The following is a 17098-nucleotide window of genomic DNA, read 5'->3' as shown; positions in this document are numbered from 1 at the left end:
AGGTGAAATAAATGTTTGTGGGATTTTTTTTGTCAGGGTGCCAACATACTTCTTACAGACAACGGAGACGTGAAGTTAGGTAAGATGCTCTTCAGCGTCTTAATTCTCAAGGACTTGAACTCCTCTGTAGCTTTCAGTCGTATGTGGATTACATAATCTGAAAAGCCCCTGTCGATCTTCATTACAGCTGACTTTGGAGTTGCAGCCAAAATAACAGCCACCATTGCGAAAAGAAAGTCCTTCATTGGAACACCTTATTGGTAAGTGTGTCGCCCTTCATCATATACACCAGTCTGCCTTTGAATAGGTCAAGAACTGTTATTTGACAGTTCTTGACCTATTCAGTTCTTGAACTGTTATTTTGGAGTTAGTTTGATTCACACAAGCATTTATTAAATACTTTCAATCCGTTATTAAAACATTTTCCAGTCAGCTGTCTGTGTCACCACATTTTATCGAACAGAATCTAGTTTGTGGTGATAAGGTGTTGCCCTGAAAGATAAAAGTTCAAATCAAATTCCCACAGCAGCTCAAGTGTTTCTGAGCATGACACTGAATCCATACTGGCTTCAGGACTGCTGTTCTCTCACTGACCATGACCTCTAAACTCCACTTCAAGGAGGCCTAATTTCAGGAAGTGCAAGGCCTCTTTCCGACCTGTTTCCTGACCGAAAATCATTTCCATTTCCTATCTCATATTTGTATCAGTGCTGGTTTTCACTTGAAGGAGGCCTCGCTGACCAACCTTTCGGTCTTATTTTTGGAGTCACAACTGAATTCTTGTCCTGAATCTGTGCAGGATGGCTCCAGAAGTAGCAGCGGTGGAGAAGAACGGTGGCTACAACCAGCTGTGTGATATCTGGGCTGTTGGCATCACGTCCATAGAGCTGGCCGAGCTACAGCCTCCAATGTTTGACCTGCACCCGATGAGGTATGATCAGAGCTTCATCAGATGATTCTTAGGCTTCTTTCATCTTTTGTGTTACTCTTAAACGGCCATCCTGTTTAAGTCAAAGTACATTTAGGCTGGTATAAGAAGAGGTTCCAGGCACTGTCATTCTTTACTTTGGGTCACCTATATTTCCCTCCTTAAGTCTGCCTAAACCACTCTCACTCCATGTGTTTTTGTTTTAGGGCTTTGTTTCTGATGTCGAAGAGCAGCTTCCAGCCTCCGAAGCTAAAGGACAAAAACAAATGGTGAGTGCCCCAGAATTTTCAGTGTGCTATTCGGGGATTACATCACGATACTATATACTTTGGTCCTATAATGGGATAATAGTGCTGATCACCGCATATGAACAAAATCATCTCGTACCCCAGGTCCTCTGCCTTCCATAACTTCGTTAAAGTGTCTCTGACCAAGAATCCAAAGAAGAGGCCCACTGCAGAAAAACTTCTATCGGTAATGAATCTTATTGCTCACTCACATATATTGTAGGACATTGTAATGTTTACACTGTTTTCCTGAACCTGTTCACAATGGAAAATCTGCATGCTAATTTTTAAAAGTCTTTTTTTTTTTTTTTTTATACTGTTTCTTCCTTCAGTTCCTGTACTATATTTTAGCTTGTTATATACATATATTATAGTCTGGCCCTAAACTGGTTTAAAGTACAGTTGCACCATAGTTAATGAAAACAAGTTATGAACAGTGACATTCTTAGATAATGTCAACAAGGCCTCAGTCCAAAGAGGAAGAAGACTGAGGCTCCAGCCTAAGAAGAGCTATCTGTTCAGAAACAGACCGTTCTGAACAGATAGCTCCTCTCATCATCAGCACAGTGCACGTCTCAGAGGAAAGGTGTCTCATCCTGATGGTCCAGGAATCTGATGATTAATGTAGACGGATTAATTACTCTATAACACTAAAACTAGGACTTTGATATCACTTCAGCAGGGATGTTAATGTTCCAGGTTGCATGGACCTTGTACGTGAATTTAGAGATGTACAAACTATTACTATAACCCGAATTCTGCCTTGCTTGTTGCAGCATATGTTCATGGCCCAGACAGGCTTGACAAGGAGGCTCGCTGTTGACCTTCTAGACAAGATGAACAACCCAGACAACCACCAGCATTACAGCGAGGTGGACGATGATGACCTCGAGGTAATGCCTGACTCCATCACATATCTTTTTAAAAATGGCACCAAGGCTGTGGCAACTTCACCTTTGCTTTGAGAACTTAAGAAGGAAATTAAAAGTCTGTGCAGCCCATAAAGAAGTGATGATGTATAAGAAGATGAAGAAACACATTGATAACTTTTTTGAAAGTATATCCTGAAATATTAAAACTATTGCTTCATTTGTGTGGTCGTAAGAAAATGCTAAAAAACAAGCACTTCTCGTAAAAAGTGAGGCTACCAAATCATGTAAACACTGACTCTCTGTCAGAACTGAATCTAAGAATCAGCAGTTTGCTTTTTCTGTGATGATACAAGATAAAAGTTGAGCTTTGCTGAAGTGTGTTTTCATGTTGCCATTAAACTTCCCTTCCCCCCTCTCCTTGATTCTCTCCATCGACATTATTATTCCAACTGGAATCAACATCACATCTATGTGGCAGCCAAAGAGGTGGTACCAGTGTCTTTTAAGAGACCATTGTGCTTTTCTCCCGCTGACAGCAGTAGCACTGTGTTGGCCACCATGAATGAAAAAACCCTGAAGGCTATTGACTGCAAGCAATGGAGCTCGTTGCAAACAAACAGCCTCTGGGATGCATGATAATGTGATGATGCAAAGAGCAGCTCTCAGTTCTGCTTTAAGTTGGCATGCAGGCTTCAGAATTTTGTTTCTCCAGATTATTTCAAAAGATGAATGTCATAATTGTGTCAAGTGACTCAAGGCAATGTGGGTGTTATATAAAGTCGTCACACTTTACCCACTTGGTCCCACTGTCAAAACCGCTTTCCTTTTCTTTAAATCTCTGTCTCTCTCACTCTTTGTTTCAGCCCCTCTCTGCAGTCAGACACACTATCCGCTCCACCAACAAACAAGCCAGAGCTGAGAGGACGCGCTCAGAGATAGACTGTAAGTGAACAAAAAGCCCCAACCCATCACCATGTACAAGACTCAGCCCCCCTGCCATGAATCTGTCCTGTCATTGGTCAGCATGTCAGTCAGCCTGGCTGTTTAGCTTGATAGAGGTCCAGCGGCTTGTCTGAGGGTCATCCCACTAATCCTGAAACACTGGCTGACACGTTGCCAGACCACAGCATGTGGTAGCGTGTATAAAAATAGCCTGGGGATTCATGGCAGACATAGTGGATGTTGTAGAGTCCATGATGCTTCTGTGCAGTGTGATGTTTTTAAGTAGCGGGTTAAATGTCCCTCATGTTTTACTCAGTGAGTAATGTGAAATAGCTTGTCTGAAGGGGTCATAAAGGTTTCTTGAGGAATTTGGTTTACAGTCAACAATTGTTGGCAAAGGACCCAGCTTAATAGATTGTGTATGTCTATTATTTTGCGACCCTTCAGGGAAGTTGTTGTGTGTCTGTGTTGCCGTCATATGTCGTAGATAAAGTCGCTGTGTTGTGCCGGTCATGGTAGAAGTGTGGCTGTGTCTCGTTTCATCATTTTGGGTTGACACAATAACAGTCCAATGGTGAGATATTGTGTCTTTGTTGGATGTTTGTTGTATTTATTTGTAGCTTCATTGTGATTTGTGCTTGCTCGTGCTGTGATTGTTTGTACCAGATGCACTTCCTGTTAAGTTTTATCTCAATTTCTCACACTTACGTCTGACTTTCCCTCCTGCATGAAGCAAACAATGGGACAGACCAAGGAGGGCCATGCTCAAGTCCTAGCTTCACTGAGGGACACAGGGGGGACGCAGGTTAGTGACAGTGTAGTGAGACAGTGTGTGTTTGTTCCCCAGCTCACTCCTAAGACTTCCTGAGAAATAGGATCATATTGTAGCACATAACAGAACATTGTGTTTGAGATTTACGTGGCCCTAATAAGGTGAGTTCCTCTGCATGGGGTGGCTACTTACAGTCTCTTTAGCTTGAAAAGGCTGATAATTTGGACATTGTGACGTCTTGGTTCCTGTTTGACTCACTGAAATGAAATGACTAATCGGATCCTAACAAGGAAGATAAGGTTGACGTCTCGCCTGATTCTTCAGCTTTACTTTCTCAAACCTTTTCCTGTATGTCAGGACTCACCTCCTCGCTGTTATCTGTGTTTTAAATGCTGCAGCACCTCCACATTATCAGCATATCTCAAGCAGGAAAAACACGCTGGAAAAAAATAAACAAACTGCGGTCTGAATTCTTGAACACAGAGTTTCTTTGTTAATTAGAAGCTGATTATGTGGGAGTATGTATTGGCAGGTGGGTTCATTTCTTTCACCTTCATAATTGCTGCAGGATCACACCATGTTTACACTGGACACTAAACCAGCCTCCTCTACGGGATTGACTGTTTGAAAGAATGCGACCTCAAACCTAAACTAAGCAGAATCTGCTCCATGATTTATTTGTAACTCTTGCTCACGCACCAATATTCCCCCAAAGTGAACAGACCTGGTTAGTGTCAAGTGTAATCTGTGTTTGTCTTTGGTGAGCGACTTGTCTGTGGAGTGCAGACCAAACATTCACGTAGTAGCATAATAAATCTATGAAGGACCTCTGTGGTGTTTTGGCAGGTACGTTGTGATGGAAGCAGCTGATCTGCTTTTGGTTCATTCTTACATGTGATTTTTTTGTTAAGAATGGACTCAAAGAGTGTTTTCCAAGGCTCCTGCTACTAATACACAAGAGTACTTCTCCCAAGACTGTGTGTGTCTTAAGTGTTGGGCACTGATGCCCTCTAGTGCCAAAGGTGTGTGTGAGATGATTTAAAGAAAAAAAACAATTTTACACATCTTTTTTCATTTACAGTCGACAAGCTCCAGTTTGAACCACCGCTCCGGAAGGAAACAGAAGCTCATTCTGAAATGGTGATAATCATGTTCAGTTTAATCAATACCAGTGTTCAAGAGCTACCTTCTGTTTCTGTTTGTAATCAATTAATTTGAAGTGCACGTGAGGATAAAAGTGAATCGATTGGATTCGATTTTTTAAAAATCTATTTTTGTGCGTATGTATCTTTCCACAGGATGTGAGTAAAGATAATGACTTCCCCTCCCCCTGGAGTCCCTTTGCAGAGGGAGGAATCACAACCAGGTAATCCATGGAAACTGTTGTCACGGGAACTGCTCCTATTTACCCCACCTCTCTCTCTCTCTCTCTCTCTCTCTCTCTCTCTCTCTCTCTCTCTCTCTCTCTCTCTCTCTCTCTCCCCCTACCTCTATTGACCTGGCTTATTTATTAGATTGGTGCATCTATTGAGGTTCATCCAGAGAAAAGAAACAAAGGCACGGTTAAAGTTTTGTTGTTGTATTTATTTTACGTCTTTGGAGTCTGTTAGAATTAAAAACACAAAATGCAAAGATGCACAGTAGTAGCAGTGGTAGTGCTGAGGAACAATGTATGGTTTAATACTATGAGCTGATATCGGCTGTGCACACTGAGTGTAAATACGTTTTCTTTTTGATGCTCCTCTCTGTCTCTCACATTAACCTGCGTATTTACTGGAGCTAACCTGTGTCTGTGCATGAACTCACCCTCTCCATCTACACTTTGAAATGTTGTTTTGGCCTGTAAGCTCCTTCTCACTTGTCCGTGTGCTTTTGACTGTTTTTCTCCTTCGACTTCTCTCTGTCCTCTCTTGGCCATCGGCCTCTCTTTCTCTCCCGTCTTTTCTCTCCAAGGAGCCTTCTCAAAAGCGTTGAGGACGAATTGTTCCAACGGTAACACTAACACTGTGTGTGCTGCCGTACGCCATCCCCTCCACCCTTCGCTCGGTCCCCCACCCTTGCCACAGTTAGGTTTAGCGTCCAGCAGTCACCTTCCCTGTCACCCCTCCATTCACCATGTGTGGTGTGATAATAGCTGTAGGTCCACACTCAGAGTGTCGGAGATGCAGGTAGAACAGTGTGATGGAGAAAGAGACAGGAAAATACTTAAACAGCAACCATGGCGTTCAATTAAAATGATTTGAGTTAAGATTTATGAATGAAAAATATGACATCCTCTAAACCTCTGAAGGTTGTCTGCAGACCTTGTTTTGGTTCCAGTGGGTTTTTTTTCCAAAGTAACATAGTAGTAAACACATAAAGTGCTGACGGACTGCAGAGATGTTTGTTTAAAGTAGAATGTTCAACAATAAAAATGTCTTTCATATAGCCGTAGTATTTTCTTGTGGTTTCCTTTCCATGATGCACTCTTGAGTTCAGTAACAGGGCAAATACTCCCCCATTCTTCTCCTTAGAGTCTTACTCTCTTTAATCTCTAAGGAGGGAGTTTACACAAACATTTGCACCATTAGCATCCCTCCTGAGCTCTGACGAGTCTTACTTTCCACACTGATTGTTGTGTTTGTTTCCTGCAGGGGACACATTGCTCACCTTGAAGATGCCTTTGAAGAAGTGGAACTGTGAGTGATGTCATGATATTAAGATTTCATCACGGACACACAAACATTCATTGTTGTAGTTTGCATTTTTATTTAAAAAAAAAAAAATTCATTTCAGGTCAACACTCAAGCCAGGGGTTCCTCCTCCTCTGCCCCCTAAGGTGAGACCCAAAATGGTAAAATCCCTTTCACTGTTTTTACAATCAGAGTCCATGTTACAAGTATACTCGATTTAATGCCAAACTGTTTTCACTCTTCCCCTTCACTCCCCTCCTCAGCCGCGATTAAACAGCTCGTCCGAGGAGATCGGCCTTAACGATGAGAAGTCCCTGACGGTTCGGAGGTTCCCGAACTCTGAGAATGGACCAAACCAGGTGTCTCGCAGACAGAGCACACCTGAGCAGGGCAACAAGGGAGAGAACTCGTCTCCAGATTTCCTCTCTGCCAGCGTCAGCAGCCCCGGCCTTTTGTCCCACGCCTCCGATCCTGGTGAGTCTTTGCATTTCTTCCCTTACTTGTAGTGTTTTTCCATATATTTATGTGCAGTTTGCATTTCATGTGTCTGTCTTCTTAAAATGAGCACTTGCTTCTATTTTTACAAGCTCTCAGTAAATCTGAATGTAAAGGTAAGGGAGCCTGATGGAAATGTGTCTGAGCTTTGGATTTAGATTCTGCGTGTTTGACAGTGTGATTAAAGATTATGCTACAAATGTGATTTTCATCTGTCTGCTCAACAGATAATGACTCGGACGACAGCGTGAATGGAGGCAGTCCCAAGCAGCCACCCAACCGGCAGCACTGGAAGGAGAAAAAGGAATTCCCTGTGAGTCTGAAGATATTCCACAACATATTATGTTGCAATATGTATTTCAGTCATGACAGCCACACTTTTCATCTTAAATTTCAGCAGGTTTCAGGATGAAAATGTCATCTGTGGTCTAAAAGCCTGTATTTTATATGTGGAGTGTCTCCAAGCAGCTGGCTGACTGCAGTGAAACCTCAAATATGATGCATTTCCTCTGGCAGACTTGCAGTTAAAAGGGGAAATTTGGCATCCACTCACGCTCAGCTTTTAATTGACTTTGACAGATGCAATAGGAAACAGTCCATATTGTTTCTTGTTTTGTTGTTGAGGTTGGAGCTAAATTAAGCAGCTAAATTGAAAGTAATTGTTGCTGCTTTGTCTGCGTGTTCTGCATCTACATTATTTTGTGTTTTATGTTTTTTTTGTTTCCCCTGCACATCTTTAGAAACCAGCTATCAACGGTCTGCCTCCCACTCCTAAAGTATTGGTGAGTGAATCATCTCCATTATCCCTCGTAGTCTTCGCTCTTCCCTGCTGGCCTGCTTTCATGGGCACTGTTATTAAACTCTGGTCTGCGCTGCTGCTGCTGCCTCTGCTGCCTGTGCTGCTGCTGTACATTCTGCAGATATTTGGGGTCCACAGAGCTTTCTGCTTTGTGGTCGCTTCTGCTCAGCTCCAGCTCCAGCTCATTAAACCCTGGCTGACATTTTAGCGCTTCACTGAGTCAGAGGCTGCCTCTTCTGAGCCCTGTTGCTTTTCATTTCAGATGGGAGCCTGTTTCTCTAAAGTGTTTGATGGCTGTCCACTGAAGATCAACTGTGCCACATCATGGATTCATCCTGACACCAAAGGTACAGCTTCATGCAGCAAGAGTGGTGCACAAACACACAGAATTAACATGTTTTATGAAAGCCAATGCTTGATTTAATTAGTTTTTTTCTTTTAGATCAGTACCTAATCTTTGGAACGGAGGATGGCATCTATACGCTGAATCTCAACGAGCTGCATGAAGCCACAATGGAACAGGTAACAGCAGCTAAAATCTGTCTTAAAACAGTTAAAACAGCAGAGACATCCTGGCATCATAGATGTGATAACAGCCAGGCAGTCACCAGCTCACAGCTGGAATACACCTTCCTGTGGGTTGAGGGGTTCGAACGAACAACCTCTTGGTTCCTGGTTCCTCAGCGTTTAACATTCTCAGTTATTCTTGAAATAATGGGTCCTTGATTTCACTGAGAGGTAGACAAAAGCAGACTTTTCATTTTCTGGCCAATGACTGTCGATTTTGCTGGAGGAACTGTCACTGGCAGGTTATTAGGTTAGTTTATTAAGTTACCGTTAACTCCATGCTGACTTTATTTGCTGATTTGTTTGGAAAAAAAAAAAAAGAATCTAAAACAATTTAAACAAGAATCTGTTGGAAGGATCTTAGATGTGCACTTGATGGCTGAAGCTGTACGCCTGAGGTAAAAAGTCAGCAATTCTGACAGAAAAATGCAGACAGTGAGTTTGTAAACCCTAAAGATGATGTAGTTAGTTAATGCTCCTCACCTAGATGAGATGCTAATGATTGCAGCTGAGGATAAAGCAGACAAACTCAATGTTAAATCAGTTTTTTAAACATTTGATCTTGTGCTTTTGGCTTCGACAAGGCTAGAAAAATAGACAGCACCCCCCAAACTGTTGGGATTCAGAGTACTGCTCTAACTACAGACCCATGCAGAGTGCCCCCACTGTAACTAAATCCAGCTGCTAAGCTGTCATTGGAAAGTTGCTGTTCAGGGGAGGGGAGCAAACAATTGCTGTTCTTTCACCTCTTCTCACTCCCCCCATTGAGAAGTAATGTCCAACTATATGGTGATTGTCCTTTATTTGTTTTGTTCCCTATTTAGCTCTTTCCGAGGAAGTGCACATGGCTGTACGTTATCAACAACAACCTGATGTCTTTATCTGGTAAGTGATGGACTTATCACAGCCTCCTGCTTCACCGGCCACTGTCATAACCTGCTGCTTCTTTGTCTCATGTTATCTGGCTGCCCCTGAGGGCAAGACAGTCACTCCATATCTGCAGCCCTGAAATAACTGTTTGTTTTGTTTGCCATCAAAGAGCTTCTATACGAGCGGTGTCCGTGTAGCACAGTGACTCATGAGTGACACATCTGGCTTTACAGCCAGATACATTGAGCTCTGTAGGTTACAATGTAGAGTAGCAGCAAAGACGTGCTATTTGTTGTCAAATCATCTATCATTTGAAACCAAACTGTCTTTGTTTGGCCGACCTAGTCGCCGAAGCCTTTTCTCGGTTTAACAGTTGAAGATGGGATTACAAAGAGCGAGGTCTACTTTCGGTTTTACCTTCAGTAGTTTGCCCCTTGGTATACTTAACCTCTTTTCTCTTCTCCTCTTCCCTTGGACACTGTCCATCCTCCTCTCGCCTGGCTTGATTTGATATTCTACTAACTGGCTTCATCAGAAGGTAATCATGCTTCACATCATCGTCACACTTCTGTTTTTACCCCTGTTCACGTCTAACCTTCCTACATGTGAGAGCTGCTTCACGGGAGTCAGAAATTAAGTTTGAAATATTGATAACGTGAGGAAAAGTTGATTCGTTCCTTGTCCGTCATATTGAAAATGAGTATATTTGAACTCCTGGCAGTATGTACTGTCTTTACTCATGAAGCTGATGATTAAATATCCTGTATTCTGCTGCAGGGAAAACCTTCCAGCTCTACTCCCACAATCTCATCGGGCTGTTCGAGCAGCTGAAGAAACCCGGCCTGGCCGCTCAGTTCCAGACTCACCGTTTCCCGGACAAAATTCTACCCAGGTGAGAACCCAATGCACTTACCAGCGACGCTCCTGCCGCTGCAGTGATAAGGTCACATCTCTGCTTTTCTAACTTGAAGCATGTTGCCACACTCATGCAGAGCAGTCTTTTTGTTCTTCCCTGTCTACCATCATGACAAACTACCGTGCTGGTAGGGAAAAAGGAGAAGCACTGGCCGACTTCCCTGATTCTGGACGTCATCAGCTCTTTTAAGACTGTGGTCACAACAGCTTGACTGTTTTCTCTCCCCAGGAGGTTTGCCTTGACAACTAAGATCCCCGACACAAAGGGCTGTCACAAGTGCTGCATCGGTGAGTGGCCTGTCCCTCCCAACCGCTCTGTTTTTATTTACTCACCCTTCCATCATGTTAAACTGTGTCAGTGCAGGAGGAGCATGTCTCCCTTTACTTGCTTCAGTGGTTTGTGTCCCACGTCATGATGTATTCATGTGAATGGAGTCATGCGACTTTGAATAAATTGGATTTCTCTGATTTTTACATTGCTGTGTGGTTTCCCAGCCCAGCTTCTTAAACCATATTCTCCTCGTATAAACTGGACCTACAGCGCTCAGTCTAGCTGCACTTTTCTGTTTTACAGTGAGGAACCCATATACAGGCCACAAGTATTTGTGTGGTGCGCTGCAGTCTGGGATTGTCCTGTTGCAGTGGTATGAGCCCATGCAGAGGTTCATGCTCATCAAGGTCAGTTGGCTCTTTTCTTTTTTTCGTGGTTGTATTGTAATTATTTTTTTCTTTCAGCAGCACATCTGCAGTTATGTTTTAAAATGTAGCCATGTATGGAAAGAAAGATCAGGACTAGAAGTGTCCATCTCTCCTGTGCTCTGAGACTGAAGTTGTTTGTGTATCCAGGGAATTTATTCTAAGCACAACACTATTAAACTAATGCAGCTTGCACCTGTAGCAACATGCCAGGTTTTACCACTGCAGAATAAATCCTAAGCGTCATTAAACATCAGGACACCATTGACACTTGCCCGTGTTGGCTCTGTCTTCCTCCGGCAGCACTTTGACTTCCCTCTTCCCAGCCCGCTGAAGGTGTTTGAGATGCTGGTGGTCCCGGAGCAGGAGTACCCTCTGGTGTGTGTGGCCATCAGCCAGGGCTCAGAGCCAGGCCAGGTGGTCCGCTTTGAGACCATCAACCTAAACTCCTGCTCCTCCTGGTTCACAGAGATGGGGACAAGTAAGTCAAACATGTACTCTGATGCAGAGAAGTAGCATGAAAACACGTTGTGGTTTGTGGAGATGTGGTGGAGCAGATGAGTTCTGCACAAACCTGTTTGTTTGTTCACAGCAGCCTTCACTGAATGGAATGCAGCCTCTTTGAACAACCAGCTATGACATACGATGACACATTTTTCTGATTACCCTCACCTATTGAGACCAAAAATATCTGATCTTCTTTTCCTGTCTGCAGGTAATCAGCAGGTGGACGCGATCCACGTCACCCAGCTGGAGAGAGACACTGTGTTGGTGTGTTTGGACCGTAAGTACAGTCCCTTTTCATCAGCTTCATGTACAAACAGCCTGTCTTCAGTAAGTTTCTGTGTTCTGCCACATCAGTCTTAAAGCTTTTTTACTCCCTCTCTCCCCAGAAAATTTGAAGATTGTTAATCTCCAGGGCAGACTGAAGTCCAACAAGAAGCTGGCATCGGAGCTCAGTTTTGACTTCTGCATCGGATCTGTTGGTAAGCTTTTAGACAGCCGCTGAGGATTTTTTACCTTAAAGGGAAATATCAAGAAACCACTAAAACCAGGAGTGCAGAGAAAGCTGGTTGTATATCCAAAGCGAAGTTGCTTCATCTGTTTACAAAGGGGCTTTTTGTAAACTCAGACTGAATTGCATTAACCACGTTGGCAGCGTTTCAGCGGCTGCCTCGACCTGTGCGCTGACACTTAGCCTCTTACCTTTCTCTTCTGACAGTGTGCCTTCAGGACAGCGTCCTGGCCTTCTGGAAACATGGCATGCAGGGAAAGAGCTTCAAGTCTAATGAGGTAAAACATCCCACCGCCATGACAGCCAGCTGGAGCCTCAGAATGGAAATACTTCTAATAGTGGTGAAATTCAAATACAAATTTATGAAAGTGCTTTATTTTGATACTGCACCACTTTATTGTTGAAGGCACTTTCTGCCCGTAGTCAGGTTTGTTATCTTCACTTTAAAGTAAGATGACTCTTACCATCAAACTAATAAAACATTTTAAAGCTTTTTACTGCCGACAAATCAATATTGATACCAGACTATCAGTGTCAGTGTCAATTGGTTGCCAGTGGCTACAGTGGAGAAACATGAATGCATTGTTTGTCACGTCCCTGAATACAGACGTATTTGTTCTACACGTGAACAAACACCTCAGGCTCTTCTCAACAAAGACCCTGAGTGCCGGCCTTTTATATGCACGGCTACATGCTGTAGGTGATCCCAGGATTAGACCTCAGGTGCAGCCAGACAAAGTGTCTGTGTGTCAGGCCGAGGTAATGAATTTGTCCCCCTTTCAGGGAGGGACTCCATGCTAACCTGATCACGAGCAGCAGAATAAAAGTTCGAGGGATCGCCGGGAGGTGAAGCATTCTGTTTTTATGAAAAGTGATATGGGGACGGGGGCCACCCTTTTGAAAGCTCGCCGTGTCAGACGTGGTCCTGCGGCACTCGGATGAAACAGAAGTCTGTGCCCAGCCCGGCTTGACAGTTCTCCCATAGCAAGGATTTTTGAAATGTCAGCTGCCATGCAAAATTCATGCTCAATCATAAACGAAGCCCGTCACACAACAGGGAGCAGCACTAAATAATTCAGCCTTTGTCTCGTTATGATTGCTCTCAAAAGCGAAGGCATTCAAGGGGGGCGGGCCTATTGATCCGTGCTTTCCTCGGTGGGTGCTCCTCTGAACACCCGAGACCTTGTTCTCATTTAGACTTAAACAGATCAGATCTCTCTCGAGGCCAAGGGCTTACACCTAGCAGGTGTCACACGCCGACTATCTCGCATCTGTCGACAAGTTTTCATGACATGTCGACGCGTGACAGCGTGTTTTGAAGGGGCCCTTGTCTTTTACACGGCGACGTGTCAGGCTACACCTTGTGACTCGGACGGGTGATCAGCAGGATTGTACACTCGAGACAGCACTCCGTTACCTGCAGTCTGTTAAAAAACATAGAGACATTGTTGGCACAGCGACAAATTGTAGAATGTCGTCCTGATCTGTTGTTGTTTGACATACAAAGAAAGAAAAATCGGGTATCCGTGGCTGTCGCAGGCCTGTAATAAACCCAACATGACACCTTAAGACAGAGTATAAAGTGAAATTGTTGAGGGCATGTTCATCGGTGTGAGCAAAGACGTCATATGTTCTGTTCTAACTCACTTCAGAAAGTGAGTGAACGCAGCGTACAAGATGAATGAAAGTGAAGTGTGTGCCCGGCTTCAGAGAAGCTTTAGATGTGTGGTGTAACTGTCCTAACAGGCACGAGGATAACGATGCTTTGTTATTTCTGCCTTTCAAAGCGCCCTCACAGACAACCAGGTGTCAGTTTAAGTCAGCTGTGCTTTCTCATTCCCAGGTGACGCAGGAGATTTGTGATCCAAGCAGAGTCTTCCGCCTCCTCGGATCTGACAGGTGGGTGCGCAGATGTTTCCACCTTCAGCTACATCGGTTGCAGATGACTGAGCGGAGGAGAACGTAGCTCAAAAAATCTCAAAGGACACTTCACCTGATAAGAAACAAACAGAAGCATAAATAACGCCTCACTCTACCTCCTCACATTCTCTGTTTATCTGTATTTTCATCAATACTGTAATTATCATCCCATGACCTCCATTGTACCAGAGACGGATAATTATGGCTCTCCTCCCTCAAGTCTCTGTGTTTTTCTATTACCTGGAAACCAGCAAACAACCCGCTCACCTGCTGTGTCGTGAGCTCACAGCGCTCATCTCCTGCTGCTGCTGGCAGATCTCTCACTGTGGTCTCCCTGCCTGACCCCTCACCCTGTTTTCAGCTCAACTCAAGCAAAGTCTCTGCATCTGTTTCTCTTCTTCAATTTTACTTTTTCTTCATGACTGTAAACCTGATGTCCCTGAATGCACCACTGACATTATCCTTAGATGCCCCTCTCTCTCTCTCTCTCTCTCTCTCTCTCTCTCTCTCTCTCTCGCTCTCTCTCATGCTTGTTGCTTCAGTTGCTCCGGTCGCTTTGGGGAAGGCAAATCAAAATGTTTGACGCCTCATTAACAGTCACAAACCTGTTTGATAAAATGCACGCCTTGTTTTGTAAGACCAGTAATCCAAAACCCAAAGTCACCGAAATAGTTGGCAGTTAAGTTTCTGTCAATCAACCAATCTGATCTGGACTGATATCAGGATGTTTTCAGCTGCGGACACAGCAGGATGTGATTTAGCGCACACACACACACACACACACACACACAGTGACGGAGGCTCTCCCAGCAGTGCAGCTCCGTCATCGATGGCTCCTGATGCAGCCGTCCTGTCCGTGGCACCGGAGCGAGGTCTCTCTCTCTGCCCAGCCCCCCATGTTTTATTCACTGCCACCCGGGCATTGCCAGCCTGGTGTGAGTGTCTCTCCGTGCCTCTGTAATTTCATCTGATGGAACGGACAGTATGGACTGTAGCTTCCCTGCTCACCTGTCACCGCCACGACACGGGTGGCTTCTGAAGATGCACCCGCCGGCCGCCGTCCTGATCTGACTGTGACAGCTCGATCGGTGCGGTTAATGTGCCGTTTAGCATGAACCGTCAGGACTCTGAGCTGATTGATAACATGAACACGACGCTTCGAGCTTTGTCGCTGGTTGTTAGTGCCGTTCAAATAGCAGTATCTCTTACTCCTCTTGCTAAAAATAAGATAAACATTACCAGGTGACAGAAGCTCCGGTGTGGTTTGAAAGTGGTCAGTATTAAAGGAATAGTTCTACATTTTGGGAATCACACTTACTTTCTTTCTTGCCAATGTGAAGGTTGATACCGTACGATATATTTTATTAAATCTCTGTTTAATCTGTGCAAACACCAAAGCGTAAAAACATCAAGTTGTAGTTTTATATTGATTTTGTTTGGATGAAACAAATGAGATGCCACCTGTAAATAAATGGACTCCAGAGGCGTTTGTAGGCGGATTTGTTCGCTTCGGACGGAGCGAGGCTGGCTCCAGCTGTTATGCTAAGCTAAGCGGCTCCTCAGTCTCATGCCGTACTTCCACCACACAGACACGAGGAGTGTCAAACTGTCATTTAACATCAGCAAGAAAACAAATGCAATTGCAGTTTGATGAAACTTTAAACGGTCGCTGTCTTTTGTGTGTTTCCCCTGCAGGGTGGTGGTTTTGGAGAGCCGACCCACCGACAACCCGACGGCCCTGAGCAACCTCTACATCTTAGCTGGTCACGAGAACAGTTACTGAGCCTGGGTTCTGAGAGGTGTGGATATGATGCCTCAGTTTTGGGAGAAAACTCCAGACTTTCACCTCAGCCTCCATGTCAAGGGGAACGTCTGGTTTCAAACCGTTTTTGTTACTGATCATGGGATCGACAGGTCAGTAAAAGAAGAGCCTCTTCAGTCAGGATTCGTGAGTCGCCTTACGCCAGCAACACGTTCGCTGTGGCTCAAAGAAGACGCCATGAGCAGAAGGTGGAGAAACAGTAAACGCTCATATGAACATTGTTACTTAGCATTTTTCTCACTTTGCTGTACTGTGGAATGAGTTACAAACCAGATATCTAGAGGTATTATTGACAAAAGTGCCATTAAAGTTCACAAGGATTTGTGATTGTATTAGCAAACAATGGGAGATCTGTTGTTCTTCTCTGTAACATGTTGCTCATAATCACTGCCAGTGATACACGTTATTAGGCTTGAGAGGAAGTTTCTCTGTAGTCAGACTAAAAGATCAGTTTAAACAGAAACCCAGGAGCCTCGTGGGTTATTTAAGCAATATTTATTAACCTCATGTTAAGTAATAGGGTATGTTTGATTTACACACCATGTTAACAGACAGAGACAGTGCAGTCCTGCTGTGAGGATTAACTACCTAATGAACAGGTCCCGAGCAGCTTTGGGTCATTTTTACTGCTTTGTAATATAGTCGCATCTCTCCTGCTCTGCTGCATTTTTAGAAGTTGGATATAATGTACATTGTTTTTCTTTACCCTCTTTTATAGACCTTTTACTTCTCATTATTTGCACCATGTAAGCACTTTTGTACATTTTTTTATTTAAAATGACAAAATGAGGGACAATGCTAGGTTTGGTTTAACATCTTTGCATTCCCTTGGCGAACCGTTTAATGTATGCTGTTTTTGTAATAAAAAAGCTGTTGTTAACAAGATGGCAGGAATGGCCTGTGGTTTATTTCTGTGTTGTTGTGAGTTTGCACGGATGTAACGGAGCTGATGCACGGAGTCGCCCCCGAATGATGAGTCTCTGATGGCAGGAACGAGGCAGACGAGTGAGTATTAGTTTCCATCATTTCCCTCTTTAGTCTGCCATTCCTCTCACTTTGCCAGCCTGCACTAATTGGTCTCAGCGCAACAGAACATGTCAGGTTTGAATTTCCCTGTTTGCAGCTGCTGTTGTGGAATGATGTCAGACAGGTGTGGATGTGGTTGTTTTGATGGCCACAGAAAGCATGAAGTGGCCTCTGAAGTGTGGGAAATCCTCCAATAATGAAGCATTAACTCTTATTTCACTGCTAATGAACTTGACTTAAGATGTTTGAGGATTCACGTCTTGTAAAGAGATGAGTGTCAGTTAATTCCCCTCAGAAGACGTGGAGTTGCTCACCTGTGTGGGTGTTTCCCTGCCATTCGCTGTAGTTTACCTGCCTCTGTATTTTAAACACATCTCTCTGTCAGGTGTGAACCCCACAGGCCGCTGCTTTGCCTTTTTTTATGGAGGTGAAGGTGGAGTCAGCTGTTCCTATGGGAACTGGAGTGGAAAGGGGAGAAATCTGTCAAGTTTGAGGCAGTG

At 44.0% G+C, this 17098-nt stretch overlaps 1 protein-coding gene across 10 annotated transcripts in view; it reads left to right on the top strand.

Moving 5' to 3' along the window:
• Window positions 1-16450, top strand: part of map4k5 (mitogen-activated protein kinase kinase kinase kinase 5) — a 30045-nt gene extending 13595 nt beyond the window's left edge. Inside the window, exons 7-35 of one of the 10 annotated variants that reach the window (XM_070978529.1) lie at window positions 37-79; window positions 188-260; window positions 800-931; window positions 1135-1197; window positions 1321-1402; window positions 1992-2108; window positions 2951-3029; window positions 3763-3834; window positions 4883-4941; window positions 5100-5167; window positions 5755-5793; window positions 6435-6479; window positions 6577-6619; window positions 6737-6947; window positions 7061-7084; window positions 7196-7281; window positions 7709-7750; window positions 8030-8114; window positions 8210-8289; window positions 9159-9219; window positions 9982-10096; window positions 10349-10407; window positions 10694-10797; window positions 11119-11296; window positions 11531-11599; window positions 11709-11801; window positions 12038-12108; window positions 13674-13729; window positions 15446-16450. In XM_070978529.1, the coding sequence (XP_070834630.1) occupies window positions 37-79; window positions 188-260; window positions 800-931; window positions 1135-1197; window positions 1321-1402; window positions 1992-2108; window positions 2951-3029; window positions 3763-3834; window positions 4883-4941; window positions 5100-5167; window positions 5755-5793; window positions 6435-6479; window positions 6577-6619; window positions 6737-6947; window positions 7061-7084; window positions 7196-7281; window positions 7709-7750; window positions 8030-8114; window positions 8210-8289; window positions 9159-9219; window positions 9982-10096; window positions 10349-10407; window positions 10694-10797; window positions 11119-11296; window positions 11531-11599; window positions 11709-11801; window positions 12038-12108; window positions 13674-13729; window positions 15446-15533 (2337 nt within the window). In that variant the 3' untranslated portion in view covers window positions 15534-16450. Of the gene's footprint in view, window positions 1-36; window positions 80-187; window positions 261-799; window positions 932-1134; window positions 1198-1320; window positions 1403-1991; window positions 2109-2950; window positions 3030-3762; window positions 3835-4882; window positions 4942-5099; window positions 5168-5754; window positions 5794-6434; window positions 6480-6576; window positions 6635-6736; window positions 6948-7060; window positions 7085-7195; window positions 7282-7708; window positions 7751-8029; window positions 8115-8209; window positions 8290-9158; window positions 9220-9981; window positions 10097-10348; window positions 10408-10693; window positions 10798-11118; window positions 11297-11530; window positions 11600-11708; window positions 11802-12037; window positions 12109-13673; window positions 13730-15445 lie in introns of all 10 variants that reach the window. The other 9 variants (XM_070978528.1, XM_070978533.1, XM_070978532.1 and 6 more) reach the window with 9 other exon arrangements.
• Window positions 16451-17098: the final 648 nt, after the last annotated feature.

Source organism: Chaetodon trifascialis, chromosome 14, assembly GCF_039877785.1.
Source record: "Chaetodon trifascialis isolate fChaTrf1 chromosome 14, fChaTrf1.hap1, whole genome shotgun sequence".
NCBI lineage: Eukaryota > Metazoa > Chordata > Actinopteri > Chaetodontiformes > Chaetodontidae > Chaetodon > Chaetodon trifascialis.
Note: the sequence above shows the minus strand (reverse complement) of the source record. Positions and strands in the feature narration are given on the sequence as shown.